General features: G+C 52.4%; 1 protein-coding gene across 3 annotated transcripts; it reads left to right on the forward strand.

Moving 5' to 3' along the window:
* The first annotated feature begins 2297 nt into the window (after positions 1-2297).
* Positions 2298-14425, forward strand: Stxbp2 (syntaxin binding protein 2). 3 transcript variants are annotated; one of them, XM_074054228.1, is made up of 19 exons: positions 2298-2392; positions 3577-3626; positions 3894-3975; positions 4480-4556; positions 4707-4785; positions 4865-4968; positions 5316-5464; positions 5658-5742; positions 5823-5953; positions 6039-6146; positions 6447-6504; positions 6653-6718; positions 6822-6902; positions 7228-7366; positions 7795-7904; positions 8869-8964; positions 9550-9635; positions 9732-9889; positions 10412-14425. In XM_074054228.1, exons 1-19 carry the CDS (start codon positions 2356-2358, stop codon positions 10549-10551), a joined length of 1836 nt encoding a protein of 611 aa, XP_073910329.1. In that variant the 5' UTR covers positions 2298-2355; the 3' UTR covers positions 10552-14425. The 3 variants fall into 3 exon arrangements, with proteins under 3 accessions (XP_073910329.1, XP_020026209.1, XP_020026210.1); XM_020170620.2 differs by lacking the exon at positions 10412-14425 and adding an exon at positions 10245-10407; XM_020170621.2 differs by lacking the exon at positions 10412-14425 and adding an exon at positions 10263-10407.
* Positions 14426-18721: the final 4296 nt, after the last annotated feature.

An 18721-nucleotide genomic window follows, 5' to 3' on the forward strand; every position in this document is an offset into this window, starting at 1 on the left:
GGAGTGGGGGTCAGGGACAGGACAGCTTGGGTTTGAATCTTGCTGGGCCCAACTGCACTTACTGGGCTCCAAGGACTGTCTGGTGAGGTGTGGAGGAAGCCAGACAGTGTTAGGGAAGACAGGCCAACAGGAGGATGGGGCCCACAGTCCACTGTGGGAAACTGTGCAGGATGTTCCCATCCCAGACAGCTGCTGCCCCATAGGTAACTTTGGGCTCTTCCTCTTGGAAGAGCAGTTGCCATCTGCAGAGCATTAGTGTCCAGGACCCCTTCCTTCCCTCAGACACCATCAGCCAGCCTAGCTCCTGATCATCTCCTGGTCACCCTTCCATCTCCTCACTGCCTCTGAGGTCTGGCTGCTCACCCTAGGCCCCAAGATGAGAAAATCTGGGCTCTCCTGCCCTCTGGCCACCCAGATGCCAAGTTGAGCTGTCTCTGATCATCACTACAATCCTGTGTGGGAACAGAAGAATTCCCTGTCTGCTTTGGTAAACAGCTGTGGCTGTCAGTGTTTAAGGACCCCTGTCTTCTTCCCAAGATGCCCTTCTGGAAACCAGTTAATGTTCCTTCTCAAATAAATCCTGCCTGAGGTATCCCTGTCCAGGCCCCAACGTCCTCCTGGATGTGTGCATTTTCTAGGGCTGCTGGAGCAAACTACCACCAACCTGTTGGTTTAAAGTGACAGAACTTAATTGTCTCAAAGTTCTTGAGTCTAGAAGTCGGAAATCAAGGTGTCAGCAAGGCTGTTGCCCCCTGGATCCTGCCAGTTTCAGGGTCCTTTGCCTCTCTCTAGCTTCTGGTAGCTGTCAGCCATCCTGGCATTCCTTGGCTTGTGGCTGCAGCACTCAGTCTCCACCTGTGTGATCACACTGCCCTCTCCGTGTGTACCCCTGTCCTCATAAGGATACCACTCATATTGGAGGAGTATGATCAGTATGATCTCATATTGCTAATTATATTTGTGACAATCCTATGTCCAAACAAAGTCACATTCTGTGATACTTAGGATTAGAATTTCAATAAATCTTTTTGGGGAGATGTATTGGGGATAGGGAACACAACTCAACTCATCACATTGACAGGCTGTATAGATGCCCACTCCCAAAGGGTCAGGTTGCAAAGGGGAGGTGGTTCCAGCTCCCCTACTTTGTACCTGTAATCCATGCTCCTGCTCTCGGGTTCTGAAGGGATCTCCTCCTGCTGTTCAAAACTTCCCCTTGAGCCCAAGAGTTCTTGCTATCGAGAACAAACCCAAATACTTTGGGGTAATGTGAATGGTCAAAAGTGGGTTATGGTGATGAATGTACAACCCTGAATATACTAAAACCCATTAACTTGTGCACTGTAGGAGAATATGTACAGTATGTGAATTACATCTCAATAAAGCTATTAAAGGAGAAAGAAGGAGAAAAAGGAGAAGAAAGGCAAAGAGAGGCCCAAACTCTCACCAAGGGTGGCCAACCATCCTTTGTCTGTGACTGTCACATTTTTATTACTGTTAAGTCCTGTGTCCTGGGAAATCCAGTTTTCAATCCTGGGCAAAGCAGGATGAGTTAGTCCAGTCTTCTCCTAAGAAGTCTGGCCCTTGTCACCCCTGTGATCTTACTTCCTTTCAGGATTTTGGTACTGGAGTTTGAACTCAGGGCCTCACACTTAGCTAGGCAGGTGTTCTACCACTTGAGCCACTCTGCCAGCCTTGTTTTGTGTTTCAAGATAGGGTCTTGAGACCCTATTTGCCTGAGATGGCTTTGAACTGAGATTCTCCTGATCTCTGCCTCCTGAGTAGCTAGGACTACAGGTGTGAGCCACTGGTGCCCAGCTTTTTTTTTTTTTTTTCTTCCGGTTTTATTCAGTTATATATGTCCCATGTAAGTAGCAGAGACCCTGGAACACTTAATAAACATGGTCAAATGAAGGAAGCAGTTCAGATGACCAGGACTCTGTATTCAAACACATCACCTGCTAGATAGGTGACCATATTTGTACGGATGCTGCTAGGACTGTACCCTCTTGTGACAGCGTATCATACAGAGTAGGTCCTGAAATGGATTATTGCCCTGCGATCCTACTTTCTACGTGCACACGTGCCGGGGAACTGTGAGTCCGGGCTCCCGTCTGTGCGCGTGTCGTCGTAGAGTGTTCAGCGACTTGGTGCACTGCTGCGTGGACACACCTGCCGGTCCACCCAGCGCTGGCCGGGACTTCCTTGGCTTCAGCAGAACCGACGGCTGGGCAGGGCCAGGTGCTCAGGGGGCGGGGCTCGACCTCCAGGGGCGGGGCCCACGTGGGTGACGCGAAGGGCCACGCCCCCACCTTGACACAGACCCGGAAGCGGCAGCGGCGCTCCTGGGGGAAGATGGCGCCCTCGGGGCTGAAGGCGGTGGTGGGGGAAAGTGAGTGCCTCCTTGGGGCGGGACTCTGGTGTCCCCTGGGGGTTGGGGGGTCCGGGGTGCACGGACTCTGGGAGCCCAGGACCCCGCAGTGGGGAGTCGGGGGGCCGGGTTGGGCGCCCGAGAGCTTGACCTTCGAGGGGGCGGGCGGGGACTTGGTCCCAGCTGGACGCCTTGGCCCCCAGGTGCCGCAGCGGAACAAATTTGGCGGACTGGGCTCCAGGGACTCGGAGGGGCCGACAGGGAGTGGCGTAGGCTCGAGCCCAGACCCCTGGGCCTCCTAGAGTGCTTGTAGGAGGAAGACATAGCCAGATCACCCCAGACTCTCGGGTGTCTGAGCCGGGCAAAGTTAGGGGGCTGGACTCCTGGGGCCCCACTGGTCAGCGACTCAGGAGGCGTTCCTAGATCCTACTGATGCACGGGTGACACGCGCAGGAATTTCAGGTGCTTAGGGTTCTTGAGCCTGCTCTGAGAATGAAAGCGCAGACAGACTAACAGCAGAGGTCGGAAAGATTTTATTTGGAGAGGATTTAATTGTAGAAAAGAGAAGAGAAAGACTGCATATTGGGGAACGCAGGGGGACCCGGAAACCGGTCATCCCATGGGTCAGGGTGGGGAGTGGGTTTTATAGCCTATTTGCATTGCCTGATGGCGGAGATGCCTTTCAGATGCAAACGGGTGTTTCCTAGGGAGGAGAAGTGTCTCCTTGACCTCCCACGTCTGTCCTTCACTATGATGGTGATGTGGGGGACGCCTTCCTCCTTGTACCATCTTCAGATCCCTTTGCAGCGTACCCCGGCGTCCAGACATAGCAAGCCCAGGTTCTTGGGGGGAGGGGTAGAGGGCTCCCCTCCCCCATACGCGGTAGTTCCTGCCTTAGCTGCTCCTTCCGCTCTGGCGGTCCAGATAACAGTGGATGTGACACTCTGGTCAGGCCTGGCAAGGCCATCCTGTCCCTTCTCCCCACTCCTTCCTCTGAGCAGAACAGACTATGACTCAAAACCCCAACATTTCAATTTAAAAGGAGCCCTCTACACAGTTTCCCTGTTTGTAAATTGGGGGTGATGACAGGAGCTACTTCTTGGATTGGGGGAGGAGTGAATGGGAGGTAAGATGGGGGCTCTGGTCCTCAGGGAATATGGTGGGACCAGAGGACTAGCTTTAACGTTCTCATCCTTTCCCTGTAGAAATTTTGAGTGGAGTCATTCGGAGCGTCAAAAAGGATGGGGAATGGAAGGTAGGGGCAAGGCAAAGTGCCTGGATATCCAGCTCCTTATCCATGCTCATGGCAGGGAAGACCCTAATGTGGGATCATCCAAGAATTTCTTGAGGAGGCTGTTGGTCCACAGGGGTGGAGTTGGGTAGATGGGACCTGGGTGCTCTTGTCCAGCAAGCCCTTAAAGCTATCAGCTCTACCCACTGCCTCTGCCCCTTCTGAGGCCTGCTAAGGTCTCTTCTGCCCGCTTGTCTGTCCATTGACCCATATGGCCAAACATCCCTACAGGTGCTCATTATGGACCACCCAAGCATGCGCATCCTCTCATCCTGCTGTAAAATGTCAGACATCTTGGCTGAGGGCATCACCAGTGAGTGGATGCCTCCACCTCATGCTCCCCAGATGGAAGCTGAATATGGGACCCCTGGAATGTAGCCCTTGAGTGTGCAATTCCCTCAGACTCCTGCAAGTATAAAGCTCTCCCCTACATAGACAGCTCAGCGCATGTGACCAAGTACATCCCCAAATGTGCAGGCTATCAAGGCAGCCCATGGGCCCACAAAGGACTCCCCAGTCACAACCCTCAGGGGTCAGCCTCATTGACTGTACACCCTCTGTATGTATGTAAAATGCCCAGGATGGACTCTGAATGTGGGACCTCCAGAGAGCATAACTTTCTCTGGGTGACCCCCAATGTGCAGAACCCTGACTGTGTAGCTCTTAGATGTGGGTAGTCGTAGGTATATTTCTTCTGCTTAGGGGCCACAGGGAGTGCAACCAGTCCTCCTCCCCAAGCATCCAGCCCCCCAAACCTGAGACTCTCCATGTGACCCTGCCCCATGCCACCCACACGTGCTCCTCCCTCTTGCTATAGTTGTTGAAGACATCAACAAACGGCGAGAACCCATTCCTAGTCTGGAGGCCATTTATTTGCTGAGCCCCACGGAGAAGGTGCTTACCTGAGTGAGCTTGTGCGCGCGCACATGCATGGTCCTGGGTGTATTTGCATGTATTGGGGAGTGGGCAGTGGCCTGGGGGTCAGACAGAGGATGGGTTCGGTGAGTTCACGGTCAGACCCAGAGAATGATTCCTGTTCCCCAGTCTGTTCAGGCCCTGATTTCAGACTTCCGGGGGACTCCGACCTTCACCTACAAAGCAGCACACATCTTCTTCACTGACAGTGAGTGAGGGGGTGTAGAGGGCTGGGGCAGGGGGTGTGGGGATGGCTTTGGTCTGACAACCCCTCCTGCCCACCCCAGCCTGCCCTGAGCCCTTGTTCAGTGAGCTGGGTCGTTCTCGCCTGGCAAAGGTGGTGAAGACGCTGAAAGAGATCCACCTTGCCTTCCTGCCCTGCGAAGCTCAGGTACAGCCCAGGCTTCCTCAGAAACAGACGTGAGACAGAACAGCAGTAGGGAGTCAGAGAGAGAAAGTAATAAGCTCTTGTCACCTGGAGTTCCATTCTTCTGGGAGCCCCTGGGGTACTCCCTCTGTGGAGCAGAGGGCAGAGTTGCCCCCTCTCAGGGGGAGGGAGTTGGGGAACTTATTTATAGACTTTTTTTGCATTGGTTGAAGGCTGTCCCCAGCCTGCAAAGAAGCTGGCAAAGCAGACTCCAGAGACCGGGGAAGATCCCAGGGAGATACAAGGAGTAGTAGCTGGCAGTTGGGCAGACGTGCACCTACACTGGTGCTCCTATCACTTCTATCCCCCAGGTGTTCTCTCTGGATGCCCCTCACAGCACCTACAATCTCTACTGCCCCTTCCGGGCAGGGGAGCGGGCACGACAGCTTGAGGCACTGGCTCAGCAAATAGCCACACTGTGCACCACGCTGCAGGAGTACCCAGCCATCCGTTACCGCAAGTGGGGATCCAGTCTAGCCTTGATGCTGCTCTCTGACTTTCACCCCATCCTGCACCCAACCTTTGAGCTTTCTGCTGACTCCAGCTCTGGCCCCCCGCTCTCATCCTCAACTCTACCCTTGACCCCTGATTTGTGCACAGCCCTACCAGACCCCACATCCTGATGCCTCTGTGTTTGACTGCCCCACCCCCAGGGGTCCAGAAGACACAGCCCAGCTGGCCCATGCTGTTCTGGCCAAGCTGAATGCCTTCAAGGCAGATACTCCCAATCTGGGCGAGGTGAGGGGGCACTGGGGAGGTGGGGAGAGGGCCTTGCAGGGTCAGAGTCAGTGTCTACATCCTTGCTCCTTTCTGCCCAGGGCCCTGAGAAAACCCGCTCACAGTTGCTGATCATGGACCGAGCAGCAGACCCTGTGTCCCCTCTGCTGCATGAGCTCACATTCCAGGCCATGGCCTATGACCTGCTGGACATCGAACAGGACACCTACAGGTAGGCTGGCCCAGGAGCATTGCCTCCTTTCACACCACTGCTGGCAACCTGCCTGTGACCCCCATGTTTCCCACTCCTCCTCCAGGTATGAGACCACTGGACTGAGCGAGGCTCGGGAGAAGGCTGTGCTACTGGACGAGGACGACGACCTATGGGTAGAGCTTCGGCACATGCACATTGCGGATGTGTCCAAGTGCGTGCACATGGTTGTTGCTGCTTGTTGCCTCCCCTGGATCCAACTGCCCCCTCACCCACTGTGGGCCAGAACATGGCAGTGGGCCACCTGGCTACACCCAGTCTTGGAGTCCCATAAGTGCCCCTCTATAGGTCAGACCCCAGCATCAGGATTCTTGACCATTCTTACTCCATCCCAGTGCACCCTCATCACCTGGTACAGGAATGTGTGTCCCCTGGTTCCCATCCCCTGGCAATATGACCCCTGCACTGCAGTCTCTGCATTAGCCCCTACCTCACCCTTTCTGCTCATGGCTAGGAAGGTCACGGAGCTTCTGAAGACGTTTTGTGAGAGCAAGCGGCTGACCACGGACAAGGTAGAGCTGGCCTGCATCACGATGGCAGCTAGCAGAGGAAAGCCCCTTTCCTATGGTGGCAGGGGCGAGGCCTCAGCCTGACTCCTGACCCTAGAGTAGGTCTTATGGTGGTCAGAGCCTGGCCTCACACCCACTCTTCTATCCCAAGGCCAACATCAAAGACCTGTCCCACATTCTGAAAAAGATGCCGCAGTATCAGAAGGAGCTGAACAAGGTGAGCTTGGGTGGGTAGAATTGGGGACCCTCAGTCCCATGCTCTGTCCTGCACTCTGACTTGACCAGTTTGTTACTTCCATCTCCTACCCTGCACCCTACAGTATTCTACACACCTGCATTTAGCTGATGACTGCATGAAGCGCTTCAAAGGCTCAGTGGAGAAGCTGTGTGGTGTGGAGCAGGTGGGGGCACGGCCTTCTTGCCAGGTGGTCCTGTGGAAAGAGTGGGGCCTTAGGAGGGGGGCGGGACTTGTGGAGGAGGGGCCTTGGAGAGGGGTGGGGCCTGGCTATAGGACGGAGCCTTCCCCTGAGGCAAGACCTGAGTGAGAGGTGGGGCTTATGGGGGGAGTCTGGGACAGGGTGCTGGGCGGGGCCTTGGAGACCTGTGCCTAGGATGAGGTGGAGCCTCTGAGTCTTGCTAACAACCCTGGGATGTCCCTTCCCTGCCACCTTCCAGCCGCCTCCTCCCCCAGCATCCGACTATAGAGTTGACCCTAATGCTCTGCAGGACTTGGCCATGGGCCTGGACGCAGAGGGTGAAAAGATCAAGGATGCCATGAAGCTGATTGTCCCGGTGCTGCTGGATGCAGCGGTGCCACCCTACGATAAGATCCGGGTCCTGCTGCTCTACATCCTTCTACGGAACGGTGGGTGAGGGTGGGGAAGAGAAAGTCTTGGGACACCCTCATTTACAGTGTCTAACAATTTTAGGAACTTTGCAGCCCTGTAACTCTCTGTTCACCAGGCATGCCACACTCCACAGATAACCCCTCTGGACGCTGTGATCCCCGTTAACCCAGTGACCTCTCTGTCAATACAGGGCCCTCGTTAACATGGAGACTCCCAAGTCTGTAATTCCTACAGACCCCTGGAGGACCCTCACCTTTGCCCCTCAGTCCATCTGGTGTGAGAGCCTCCTCTTAACACCAGTTCTAGAAGGTCCCTGAGTCCTGAGGACATCCCAGCTGCAAGACATGCCCATCAAGAGTCCTGGGGTTGCTTCATCCCATACCCAGCCCTCTTAGCCCAGGACCCCACACAGCTACCTTCCAGTCCTGCTGTGCCCCTTCCCCAGGTGTGAGTGAGGAGAATCTGGCCAAACTGATCCAGCATGCCAATGTGCAGGCCTACAGCAGCCTCATCAGGAACTTAGAGCAGCTGGGGGGCACCGTCACCAATGCCGGGGTATGTGGGGAGCAGGACGGGGGCAGAGGCTGGATGGAAGGACAATGTGGGTTTGTGGGGGGCAGCCAGAGGGCATGGGTCAGTGCCTGGTCTCTTCAGGGTGTGTGTGGGAGGGCACATGAATAGCTTGGGATGCACAGCATGGTGTGACTTGTGGACAGAGCACCAGAGCCACCCCAATCTTGGATCATATGACAGGAAGCAGGGGTGAGATCTGGCATTGGTGCAATGCGGGGTGTGTGACAGGGTAAGTGGGAGGAGAGGGGGCAGGGTCCTCAGTGAGACTGGGCTGGAAAGGGGCACAGCTTGTGGAGGAGGAGGTTTTGGAGAGGGACCTGAGTGTGGAGTGGAACCTTGGAGAGATGGGCGAGGCCTTGGAAAGAGACAAGATCTGAGTGAAGATCCCTAGAAGGGTTGACTTGGGGCTCCCAGAGACCTTAGTGCCTCCCCCACCCCACACACCACCACACACACACACACACACACACACAGAGCAGCTTCCTGTGCTCAACTCTTGGTTTAGGCTCTCCTGTCTCTTTCTGACCCTACATGTCCCACCTCCCCTGACCCTGCCTCCACCATGGGCCTGTGGTTCCCTGTGTGCCCCCATCCCATCCCCTGTCCCTCGCCTCTTGCTGGCCACCGGTTTTCTGTGTCCATCTGTCTCCCATCTTTCTTTTTTCTTTTTTTTTTCCTGTTTCTTTTTCTTCCCATCCCTGTTCTTTCTGTCTCCCCCTCTGTCCCCACCTTCCCCTCTGCCATTTGGCTCCGTCTCCATCTCTGTCTCTTCCTGTCTCTCCCATTCTCATTTTCTACTTCATTTCTCTCTCTCTTTCTCTTGTTCTCTGCTTCATTTTTCCATCTTTGTCTGCACACCACTCCCCAGCCAGATGAGGCCCCAATCCCAACTATGACCTGCCTCCTTCCCCCCAACCCCCTCCCACCCACCTGGCCCCACCTATAGGGCTTGGGGACCTCAAGCCGGCTAGAGCGGAGAGAACGCATGGAGCCCACCTATCAGCTGTCTCGCTGGTCCCCGGTCATTAAGGACGTGATGGAGGTACCTTGGGGTAGGGGGGCTAGGGCCCTGTTTCTCCCCAATCCAGTCAGCTGCTCAGCCTTCCTCCTGCTCATAGTGCTAAGCCCAGGGCTTAGTGGAAAATCCCTTATTATCAGTATCCCCTGGTGCCTAATTCGTTCTGCCTGGGTGTATGTGGGGGCACCCCAGGCCTGCACCCCAGGAATTAGGGCAGCAGAAGGACCTCTTGCTGGGGTCCCACTGGTGGCTGCCACCGTGTCTCCCTCTACTCTCTCCCCCTGCTCCTCCAGAAGTGTTCCTTCTGGAGCGTTCCTGTTCATCTTGAGACCCCCCCCCCCCCTGCAAAGCAGCAACAGCAAATAGTACTGTGCCAGGGACTTGGTTCTGGCCTGTTCTCGTAGGGTCCTCGTACCTCCTGTTTTGTAGTCCAGTGATCTTGGCCTCCCCAGGACCTTGGAACTCTGATGCCTGGGCTTGTGAGTCCCCAAGGGGCAGGAAGTATAGATGGTGGTGCCTCTCTGCCAGGATCATGACTCCTGAACACTCAGTCTTTGGGCCCCATCGTCTGTGACTCTTCTCTTAAACCCCCCTCCTCTGACCACCCAGGATGCAGTGGAGGACCGGCTGGACCGCAAACTGTGGCCCTTTGTGTCTGACCCTGCCCCCACATCCAGCTCCCAGGCCGCTGTCAGGTGAGGGCCCCAGGGAGACCTTCACTCCCACAGAGGCCCAGATTGAGGGGTAGGTGTCTCCAGCCTGAACTGACCCATGCCCCCTCCACTCTACAGTGCCCGTTTTGGCCACTGGCACAAGAACAAGGCGGGTGTCGAGGCTCGGGCGGGACCCAGGCTCATTGTGTACATTGTGGGTGGCGTGGCCATGTCAGAGATGAGGGCTGCCTATGAGGTGACCAGGGCCACCGAGGGCAAGTGGGAGGTGCTCATTGGTAAGTAACCAGAACTGGGGCCCCTAGGGGCTAGAGCTAGACAAAGATCCCTGGGGGCTGGAGCTGAACTCTGAGGGGTGGGGCCGGACTCTGGGGTCCTTGGAGTTCTGGGGCTAGATTCTGGGATCCCCGGAAGTCTGGGGCTAGGCTCTGGGGTCTCTGAGGGATTGGAGCTTGAGTTCCCAGGGAAGGGTCACCTGGGGGAGCTGGACATCCATGTCCCTAAGTTTCTAGACTCTGTGAATTCATAGAAAGCCAGGGTCCTGGTTTGCCGAGGGGCAGGAATAGGCCCTCACCAGCCAGGACCCTGGCCAGGAGGTATCTGGGGCTGAGGGAGAGCCCCCCACCTCCCCAGCCTTCCCTTCCTGTCCAGGCTCCTCGCACATCCTCACGCCTACCCGGTTCCTGGATGACCTCAAGACCCTGGACCAGAAACTGGAGGACATTGCCCTTCCCTGACTGTCCTCTGCCTCTGCGCCTCCCTTCCAGGGAAATAAACTCTCCCTTCTCTCTGTCAACCAGTGCCTCACCTCACTGTCCTTACCTGGGAGCTGCTGGGAGCTGTGCTGAGCCAGACCCTATTATCCTGCGCGAACCGTCCACTGCCTGTCTGCTTTCTCGGAGGTTACAAATGTGCGTGCTACTTTAAATATTGGCTCTAAGGTTTATCAGCTATGAGGCCCTGGCTACCTTGTAGGGTCCCCCATCCAAAAACTGGGGACCAGCAGCTGCTTTGCAGGAGAGATAACAGAGAGTGCAAGGAAGCTGAGGGCACTAGACTTTTGGCTCATTCTGTTGGTATTGTTAGTAACAAGCAGAATAGGCTTGTATCCTGTCCTTCCCCATTCCCACTGTCTCGGTGGGGCCTGCAGCCATACCAGGCTGAGGTGGTCCCCAGCTCCAGGGCTCAGAGCCTGCATTCAAGTTGAGGATGGGCACACAGCAGACTCTTCTTGCTTATTCTCCCCAGCCCCAGGGAGTTCACCAGGGCTCATGACTGCAGGACTTATCAGAGCCTTTAATGGATGTGTTTGTTTGCCAGGGCTGAGTGGCTTAACAGAAACTTATTGTCCCACAGTTCTGGAGGCTGCAAGTCTGACATCAAGGTGTCAGCAGGTTGGTCCCTCCTGAGGCTTCTCTCCTTGGTTTGTAGATAGCTGTCTTTTCCCTGTGTCCTCTATGGTCTTCCCTCTACAGGTACCTGTGTCCTAATTTCCTCATATAAAGACACCAGTCAGATTAGATTAGGGCCCACCCTATGACCTCATTTTTACTTAATTATATCTCCAAATATAGTCATTCTGAGACACTGGGGGTCAGGACTCAAGCAGATGAATTTGGTGAAGACACAGTGTAGCCATAGCGTTTGGCTGAAATGAGGTATGACTCTCCTAGTATGAATAGGACAGATGAGGACCCTTCTCTCTGTTCAGCCAGGCAGGTTAATAATCCAGGCAAGTTGGGGGAGGGTGTGGGAGCCAGAGGACATCCCAGTCCATGCAGTCTGGGAGTGGTTAGGGAAGGCTTCCTGGAGGAGGCAAAGTCTGAATGGAGACTACAAAGGAAAAAGAGTGGGAGAAGGGAGGGGAGGCACAGTGAGTGGAATGGCTGCCATTGGGGAGCCAGAGAGAAGGATGCTGACCAGGAACAACATCTGAGAACTGGGCTTGGGGTGCAGGTCAGTGATAAAGCCTTTGGCTGGTGTGCCTGAGGCCTTGGGTTCCATCTGAGAACCACGTGGGACCTCAAGGGATGGGGACAGAGCAGCCACAGGTGAGGGTAAAAGGTTCCCTGGTGGGCACAGCGCCCCCTGGTGGAACCCTGCTGATTTCCCTTCTTTCACCTACGCGGTTGTGAAGGGTCCGAGCCCAGGACCAGGAGGGTCCCGAGTGGAGACAGGGCCCCGGAGAACCGTCTGAGTTTGAGGTCACCGACCCTTTTGAGAAGTCATGGAGATGTGAGGATACTTCCCAGAGAAACCGCACACACAATTGTGCAGGTGGGGTCAGAGAGAAGCACAAACCCCCAGATTCAGCAGTTTCCCTAGTTGGATTTATCCGACCCCCGCTCAGGGAAGAAAGGTGCGTGCGGGGGAGAAAGTGGGTCGTGGAGACCCCTGAGACCGCCCGTCCTGGATTCACGGCTCAGGAAGGAGGCGGGGAGGGCAGTACTGGGGGCTTCATTCATGCTGGGCACGCGCTCTACCGTTTGAGCCACTCCCCCAGCCCTTTTTGCTCTGGTTATTTTGGAGACAGGCCCTTGCTTTTTGCCCCGGCTGACCTGGACCACGATCCTCCTCTATTTTACACTTCCCGCCCTTGCTGGGATGACAGGCACGTCCCGCTGCACCCAGCTATTAGTTTAGATGGGGGTCTCAAGAACTATTTGCCTGGGTTGGCCTCTCCATCTCAGCCTCCCAAGAAGCGAGGATTACAGGCGGGAGCCACCGCACCCGGCTGGGGAGATGAGTTTAAATTTTAAATTCGCCGCTTTGGGAAGCTGCGGTTTTCTGCGGGGACCTGCTTGTGTAGCTCAGGGATATGATCGCCAGGGGGCGGTGCGGCTCAACTTTCCGGGTTCTTTGATCTTTCACGAGTGGCATTTGAGCCTGAGCGACTGAGCGACCCTAATTAGAGAGGACTGGGAAGTGGGTCAAAGGTTACTCAGGCGGAGACAAAACCCTGTTGCTAAAAACCGTCTCTGCTCTTTATTTATCCCTAAATGAAGGAATGTTTCCGCACTAAAGACAAATATTGATTCTACAAATATTTACGGGCCTCTCCAGGCGGGGCAGCTGGTGTTACCAAGCACTAACGTGGCACTTTGTCAAGCCAGCCACACGCACACGACAAGATCGTAAAATCCTCCTGTGAAAATAAAGTCTCTTCTCTCTCTGCATCCTGTGGGGTTGTGCTCTGAAACTATTTCCCACCTCATTGAGGGACTCACTGATGCCCTGCCCCACTGTTCCTACCCCAGGGCCTTTGCACCTGCCTCTCCTCACCTGCAATGTGCCCTTCCTCCTTTCCACATAAGCTCAAATGTCACTGCCTCAAAGAGAGAGGCCTCTGATTTCCCTTTCTTCTTGGTTCTTTTCTTGCCCTTGGGAATATCCCACATTCTGGCTTTGGTTGGTTGCTTCTGGTAACTTCATATAATTTTGTTCCCCAACATCTACCTCCCCCATCCCTGCCCTCTTGCTTACACCCTTGTAAATTTCAGCCTGTGTTACATTCAGATTAAGCTGTAGCCAGAATAAGATGACAGGGCTGGATCTTTCCTATGGCCTCACATCAGGAGTCTGTAATGTCACCTGGCTGGGCTCAGGGGGTGTCCCTGGTTCCCAGTAACTCACCCCATAAAGATGTTTGCTGCCATGGATTCTCCATCCATTATTGCCTGAGGATTGTTTCCCACTGTACCCTTCCTCCTGCTGGAACTAGCTGTGAGACACAGAACTTTCTCTCTTTCCCTGGGGAACTCTTTGGTTTATACAGAAAGTAACAGCCTAGCTATAGTTTCTTCTGTGTTATTTGTGGGACTCCCTGAGGCCACTGGATACAGCTCAGCAGGGAGGCCTGGAATGAGGACATGTCTGAGGATCATTTGTGGCTACACTGTAACTGCACAGGGCTCACCTAGGGACTGCTGGCTGCCATAATAAAAATAATAATGATTACAGTTGCTAGGTATGAACGCTAGTGAGCATCTTTATATGCTTTACAGAGGGAGAGATAGTATTACAGGAGGCTCTGAAATACCAATTCATTGGGATAGCAGGAGGGAAAGGCTTGTGTTCTGAATTTGATCAATGTTTAAAAGTGTAGCGGGGTGGGATGGTGCACACCAGTAATTCCAGCACTGGAGAGGCTGAGACAGGAGGATTGTGAATTTCAGGCCAACCTGGGTTACATAGGTGAGACCCTGTCTTAAAAGAAAAATAGATCTGAACTGATGGTGCACACCTGTAATTGCAGTTACTCAGGAGGTAGAGATTGGGAGAATCTCAGTTTGAGGCCAGTAAAGGTAAAAAATTATCAAGACCCCATCTCAGTCTATAAGCTGGGTGTGGTGGTGTGTGTCTGTCATTCCAGCTGCATGGAAGGCCTTAGGTAGGAAGGTCATGGTCCCAGATTGACCTGGGGAAAAATGTGAGACTCTACCCACATGAGGCTCTGAGTTCAAAGCCCAGTACTGCCAAAAAAAAAAAAAAAAGTGACAGGGGCTTGGGGTGTAGCCCAGGCGGTAGAACACTTTCCTCCCATGCATGAGCCCCTGAGTTCCATCCCCAGCACCTGAACTTGCTTAACTTTTGTTTTTTTTTTTTTGGCACTAGTGGGGCTTGAACTCAGGGCCTCCCAGTTGCAAGGCAGGGACTCTACCACTTGAGCCACACCTCCAGCCCCAACCTTTCTCAGCCTTTAAAGATGTCAGGGCAATGTGAGTCAATGCCCTGTATAGCTATCCTTATCTCAACCAGCAAAAACCCTTGTTCCTTCCTATTATTGCTTATACTCTCTCTACAACAAAATTAGAAATAAGGGCAAAATAGTTTCTGCTGGGTATTGAGGGGGTGGGGGGAGAGGGAGGGGACGGAGTGGGTGGTAAGGGAGGGGGTGGGGGCAGGGGGGAGAAATGACCCAAGCCTTGTATGCACATATGAATAATAAAAGAAAAATAAAGATAGCAAGGTCCAGAGCCACCTGGAGCTGCACACTTGATCAGGAGAGGTGGTGGTAGGCTGGAGAGCCCAGGACTCCTAGCAGAAAAAAGGAATAGAGACCCCCAAAGGGGGGTTGGTGGCCCCAGGCAGGAAAAGGAAGTGACATCACTCGCTTAGCCAAGGAGAGCTGGAAGTGAGGAGAATGAGGAAAGGAAGTCAGAGTCCCCAAGAGGGACCCCAGCAGCGAGGAAGCAAGTACAGCTTCCTTTTTTATTTTATTTTTTGTAAAGTTGCTCAAAAAACACAAGTTAACCAAAAGCTGCTGCCAGTAACATTGTGAAATACTGTCTGGGTGGAGGAAATTGTCCCATAAGGGAAAGGTTCTGCTCTGCTAGGTGCTTACCCCAAGGCTGGGGGTGAGCAGGACAGAGAGATCTTAGCAGTGGCCTCTCCACCTTGGGGGTCCACAGTTCTTTTCTGAGCCCCTCCAGAGTCTATATGGTTGGGGGATGTTCTAGAAAAAAGATGAAAGGCTACATTTTCTTTTGGGGCCAGTACTGGGGTTTGAACTCAGGGCCTTGAGTTGCTAGGCAGGCATTCTACCACTTGAGCCACATGCCCAGCTCTTTTTGCCTTAGTTGGTTTTTCAGATAGGGTCTTACACTTTTGTCCAGGCAGACTCAGACTGTGACCTTCCTACCGCTGCCTCTGGAGCAGCTGGGGTTAGAGGCTCATGTCACCACACCTGTCTTGTTGGTTGACATGGGATCTTGCTGACTCTTTCCCTGGGCTAGCCTTGAACTTTGACCCTCCTATTTCTGCCTCCCAAATAGTTAGAATTACAGTCCTAAAGCAATGTTCTTTATTAGCACATATTAATTGTACAAAGTAAGGGATTTATTACATTTTCATACATGCAAATAATGTACTTTGATCGAAATCACCCCTCCCCCTTGTCCTTCCCCTTCCACCTCCCTAGTAGTCCCTCTTTTATTTTATGATCCTGTCACCACACCCCCAGCTTCCACAAATGAGAGAAAACAATATTCATCTTCCCGAGTGTGATTTATTTCACTTCTCGTGATAATCTCCAGCTCCATCCATTTTCCTGTGAATGACATAATTTCATTCTTCATTATGGCTGAATAATACTCCATTGTGTATAATACCACATTTTCTTTATGCATTCATCCATTGATGGGCACCTAGGCTGATTCCATAATTTGGCTATTGTGAATAGTACCAGAATAAGCATGGCTGTGCAGGCATCTGTATATTAAGCTGACCTTGGTTCTTTTGGATATGTCCTCAGAATTAGTATGTCTGGGTGGTAGTTCTAGTTTCATTTTTTTGAGGAACCTCCATACTGCTTATCATAGTGGCCAGGCTAGTTTCCTCCCTTTCTCCCTTGCTCCCTCATATCCCCATCAGGCCTCTCCTGTATAATTGATGTAGATTCATGTAAAATACTAGGTCTACACCTGTAATCTCAGCTACTCGGGACGCAGAGATTGGGAGGATCACAGTTTGAGTTCAGCCTAGACAAAAAAGTTCATGAGACCCCATCTCAACAAATGGCTGGGTATGGTGGCACGCACCTGTCATCTCAAGTAGGCATGGATTATGGTTCAGGCTGGCCCAGGCATAAAATGAGACCTTACTTAAAAAAATTGCTAAAGCAAAAAGGATTGGAGCGTGGCTCAAGTGGTAGAGATCACCTTAGTGTAGCAAGTGCAAGACCCTGAGTACAACTCCCAGTACTGCAAAAACAAACAAAAAACAAAGCCTGAGCCTGGCACAAGGGGCTCACGTCTGTAATCCTAGCTACTTGGGAGGCTGAGATCTGGAGGATTGCTATCTGAGGCCAGTATGGGCAAATAGCTCTTGAGATCCTATCTCCAAAATAACCAGAGCAAAGTGGACCAGAGGTATGGCTCAAGAGGTAGAGCTCCTGCTTTGCAAGTGCAAAGTCCTAAATTCAAACCCCAGAACCACAAAAACAAACAACAACAACAACAAAAACAAGGACTTGTCCGGGGAAGGGGGCTCCAGCATCCCTTATACGCGAACACTCAGCAAACTTGAACCTCACAAAGATGTTGCTTGGGCAATGATGCATGGGCATCTTGGGAGAGAGGGCAAGGCAGAAAGGGGCTGGAAGGAGACTGTTAATTCTGGCTGACTGGAGGGGGTCTCCACCATGCTATGGTGGGAGAAAGTGTGCCATCAGACAATTGGGTGTGAAATCTAGCTGACCCAGTGACCTTTTCAATGTGGCTTCACCTCATCTGGAAAACGTTCAATTTCTACCTCTGCACATGGCTATTTTGAGAATCCAGGGGGGTGCTACATGTGCAGTCTTGGGGTGCATGGTGGAGGCTGGGATATTAGAAGAGTGGTGGCTCAACTTAATTCCAGGAAACTGTGGCCAGATGGCCGTTACCCCCACCCCCTTCCCTTCCTCCATACTTCCTCATTTTGGACAATGGGGGAATGAGTTGCTCCATAACCCATCCTATTTCTTGGTTAATCCAGGGGAGTTTTATTTTGTAAACTTGTGTATTTTTTTAGTTCCTTTTAAAATCAGGAGATGGGTGTGGTTGCGCACGCCTGTATTGCCAGTACTCAGGAGGCTGAGGCAGGAGGTTCAGGAGTTTGAGGTCAGTCTGGGCTCCTTGGTGAGACAATGTCTCAAAAACAAAACAAAATAAACAATCAGGATATATTGTTTCTGTCATTTCTTTAAGGGGAAAAGAAAAGGGGGAGAAATAGGCCAAAAGATACAAAGTAGCAGATATACAGGAGGACCCAGTCTAGAGCTCTAACACACAATGGTGAGGACTATAGAAGATAATACTGCTTTGTAATTGGGATTTTTGCTAAAGATGATTTTGGTGCTCTACACACATGCTCAAAATGGGTAACTGTGTGACATGACAGATGTTAGCTTTCTTGATTTGAACTCAGGGCTTCATGCTTGCTAGGCAGGCTCTCTACTGCTTGAGCCACTCCACCAGCCCATGTATCTGGTTTCTGAAACATCCTGGTGTATACTTTAAATACACATAGTAAAACTTATAAAAGCAAAAGGAAACCTATAGGAATAATCTCAAAAGATCATTGCTTCATTCTTAAAAAAAAATTTTTTTTTTCTCATTGCTTCTCTCTCTCTCTCCCTTCTCTTTCATAGTGCTGAGGATCAAACCCAGGGCCTTGAACATGCTAGGCAAGTGCTCTACCACTGAGCCATACACCCAGGGTGTTTTCTATTTTTTTACGTTTTAAAAGAAAAGCTGGCATAGCAGTTGTGGCCGTTTAAGAAATGTCCTCCCCTCTACACACCTTATTGTGAATGAAATACGACTGTCCTGTGCAGACTCCAACCTGGATTCAAATCCTGGCTTCTCTGTGCACTGGCTCTGTGACCCAGGACAAGTTAATTTGCTTCTCTGATCCTCATTCTCTTGAGGTGGGGACAACAATCATACCTAAGTGACTGGGTGGTTGCAGTGATTAAATGTGGTCGTGTGCATAAACCACTCATCATGGGGTAAAGCATTCCACAAAGAGTAGATAGGGTCACCGGGTGCAGGTGGTGCATCCGGATAATCCTGGCTACTCAGGAGGCAGAGATCAGGAAGATCATGGTTCAGAGCCAGCCCAGGCAAATGGTTCATGAGACCCTACCTCAAAAACACCCTTCACAGAAAAGGGCTGGTGAGTGGCTCAAAGTGAAGGCCTTGAGTTCAAACCCCAAAAATGGAAAAAGAAAGAAAAAAAAAAGAGGTGGTAGGGTCACCTCAGAACTTGCCAGGGGGTCACTGAGGTGAAAGACTGGCCAGAGATTCCATAAGATCTTCCGTTTCCTGGCAGGAACATTGAGAAGCGGGAGTAGATCTCTCAAAGGAAGAGCTAGGGTGGTCAACACTGGAACTCTCTCATGATATTCATCACCCATCCTTGAGGTTCTCACTGTGCCTCACCCCAAGACACTGTTTGCCCCCCTCGGGCCCTGCCACACCCTCTCCCAATCTCTCAGACTTATCCTTCTACCAGGTCAGAAAGCATTTGCATAAATAGGCTAAAAACACTCCCCAGTTCATTGCTAAACAACTCTGACAGCACCCAGGGCTTTAATTCTTATTTTCTGTTATTCACATTGGAGAGGA

The sequence above is a fragment of the Castor canadensis genome, chromosome 14 (assembly GCF_047511655.1).
Source record: "Castor canadensis chromosome 14, mCasCan1.hap1v2, whole genome shotgun sequence".
NCBI classification, from domain to species: Eukaryota; Metazoa; Chordata; class Mammalia; order Rodentia; family Castoridae; genus Castor; species Castor canadensis.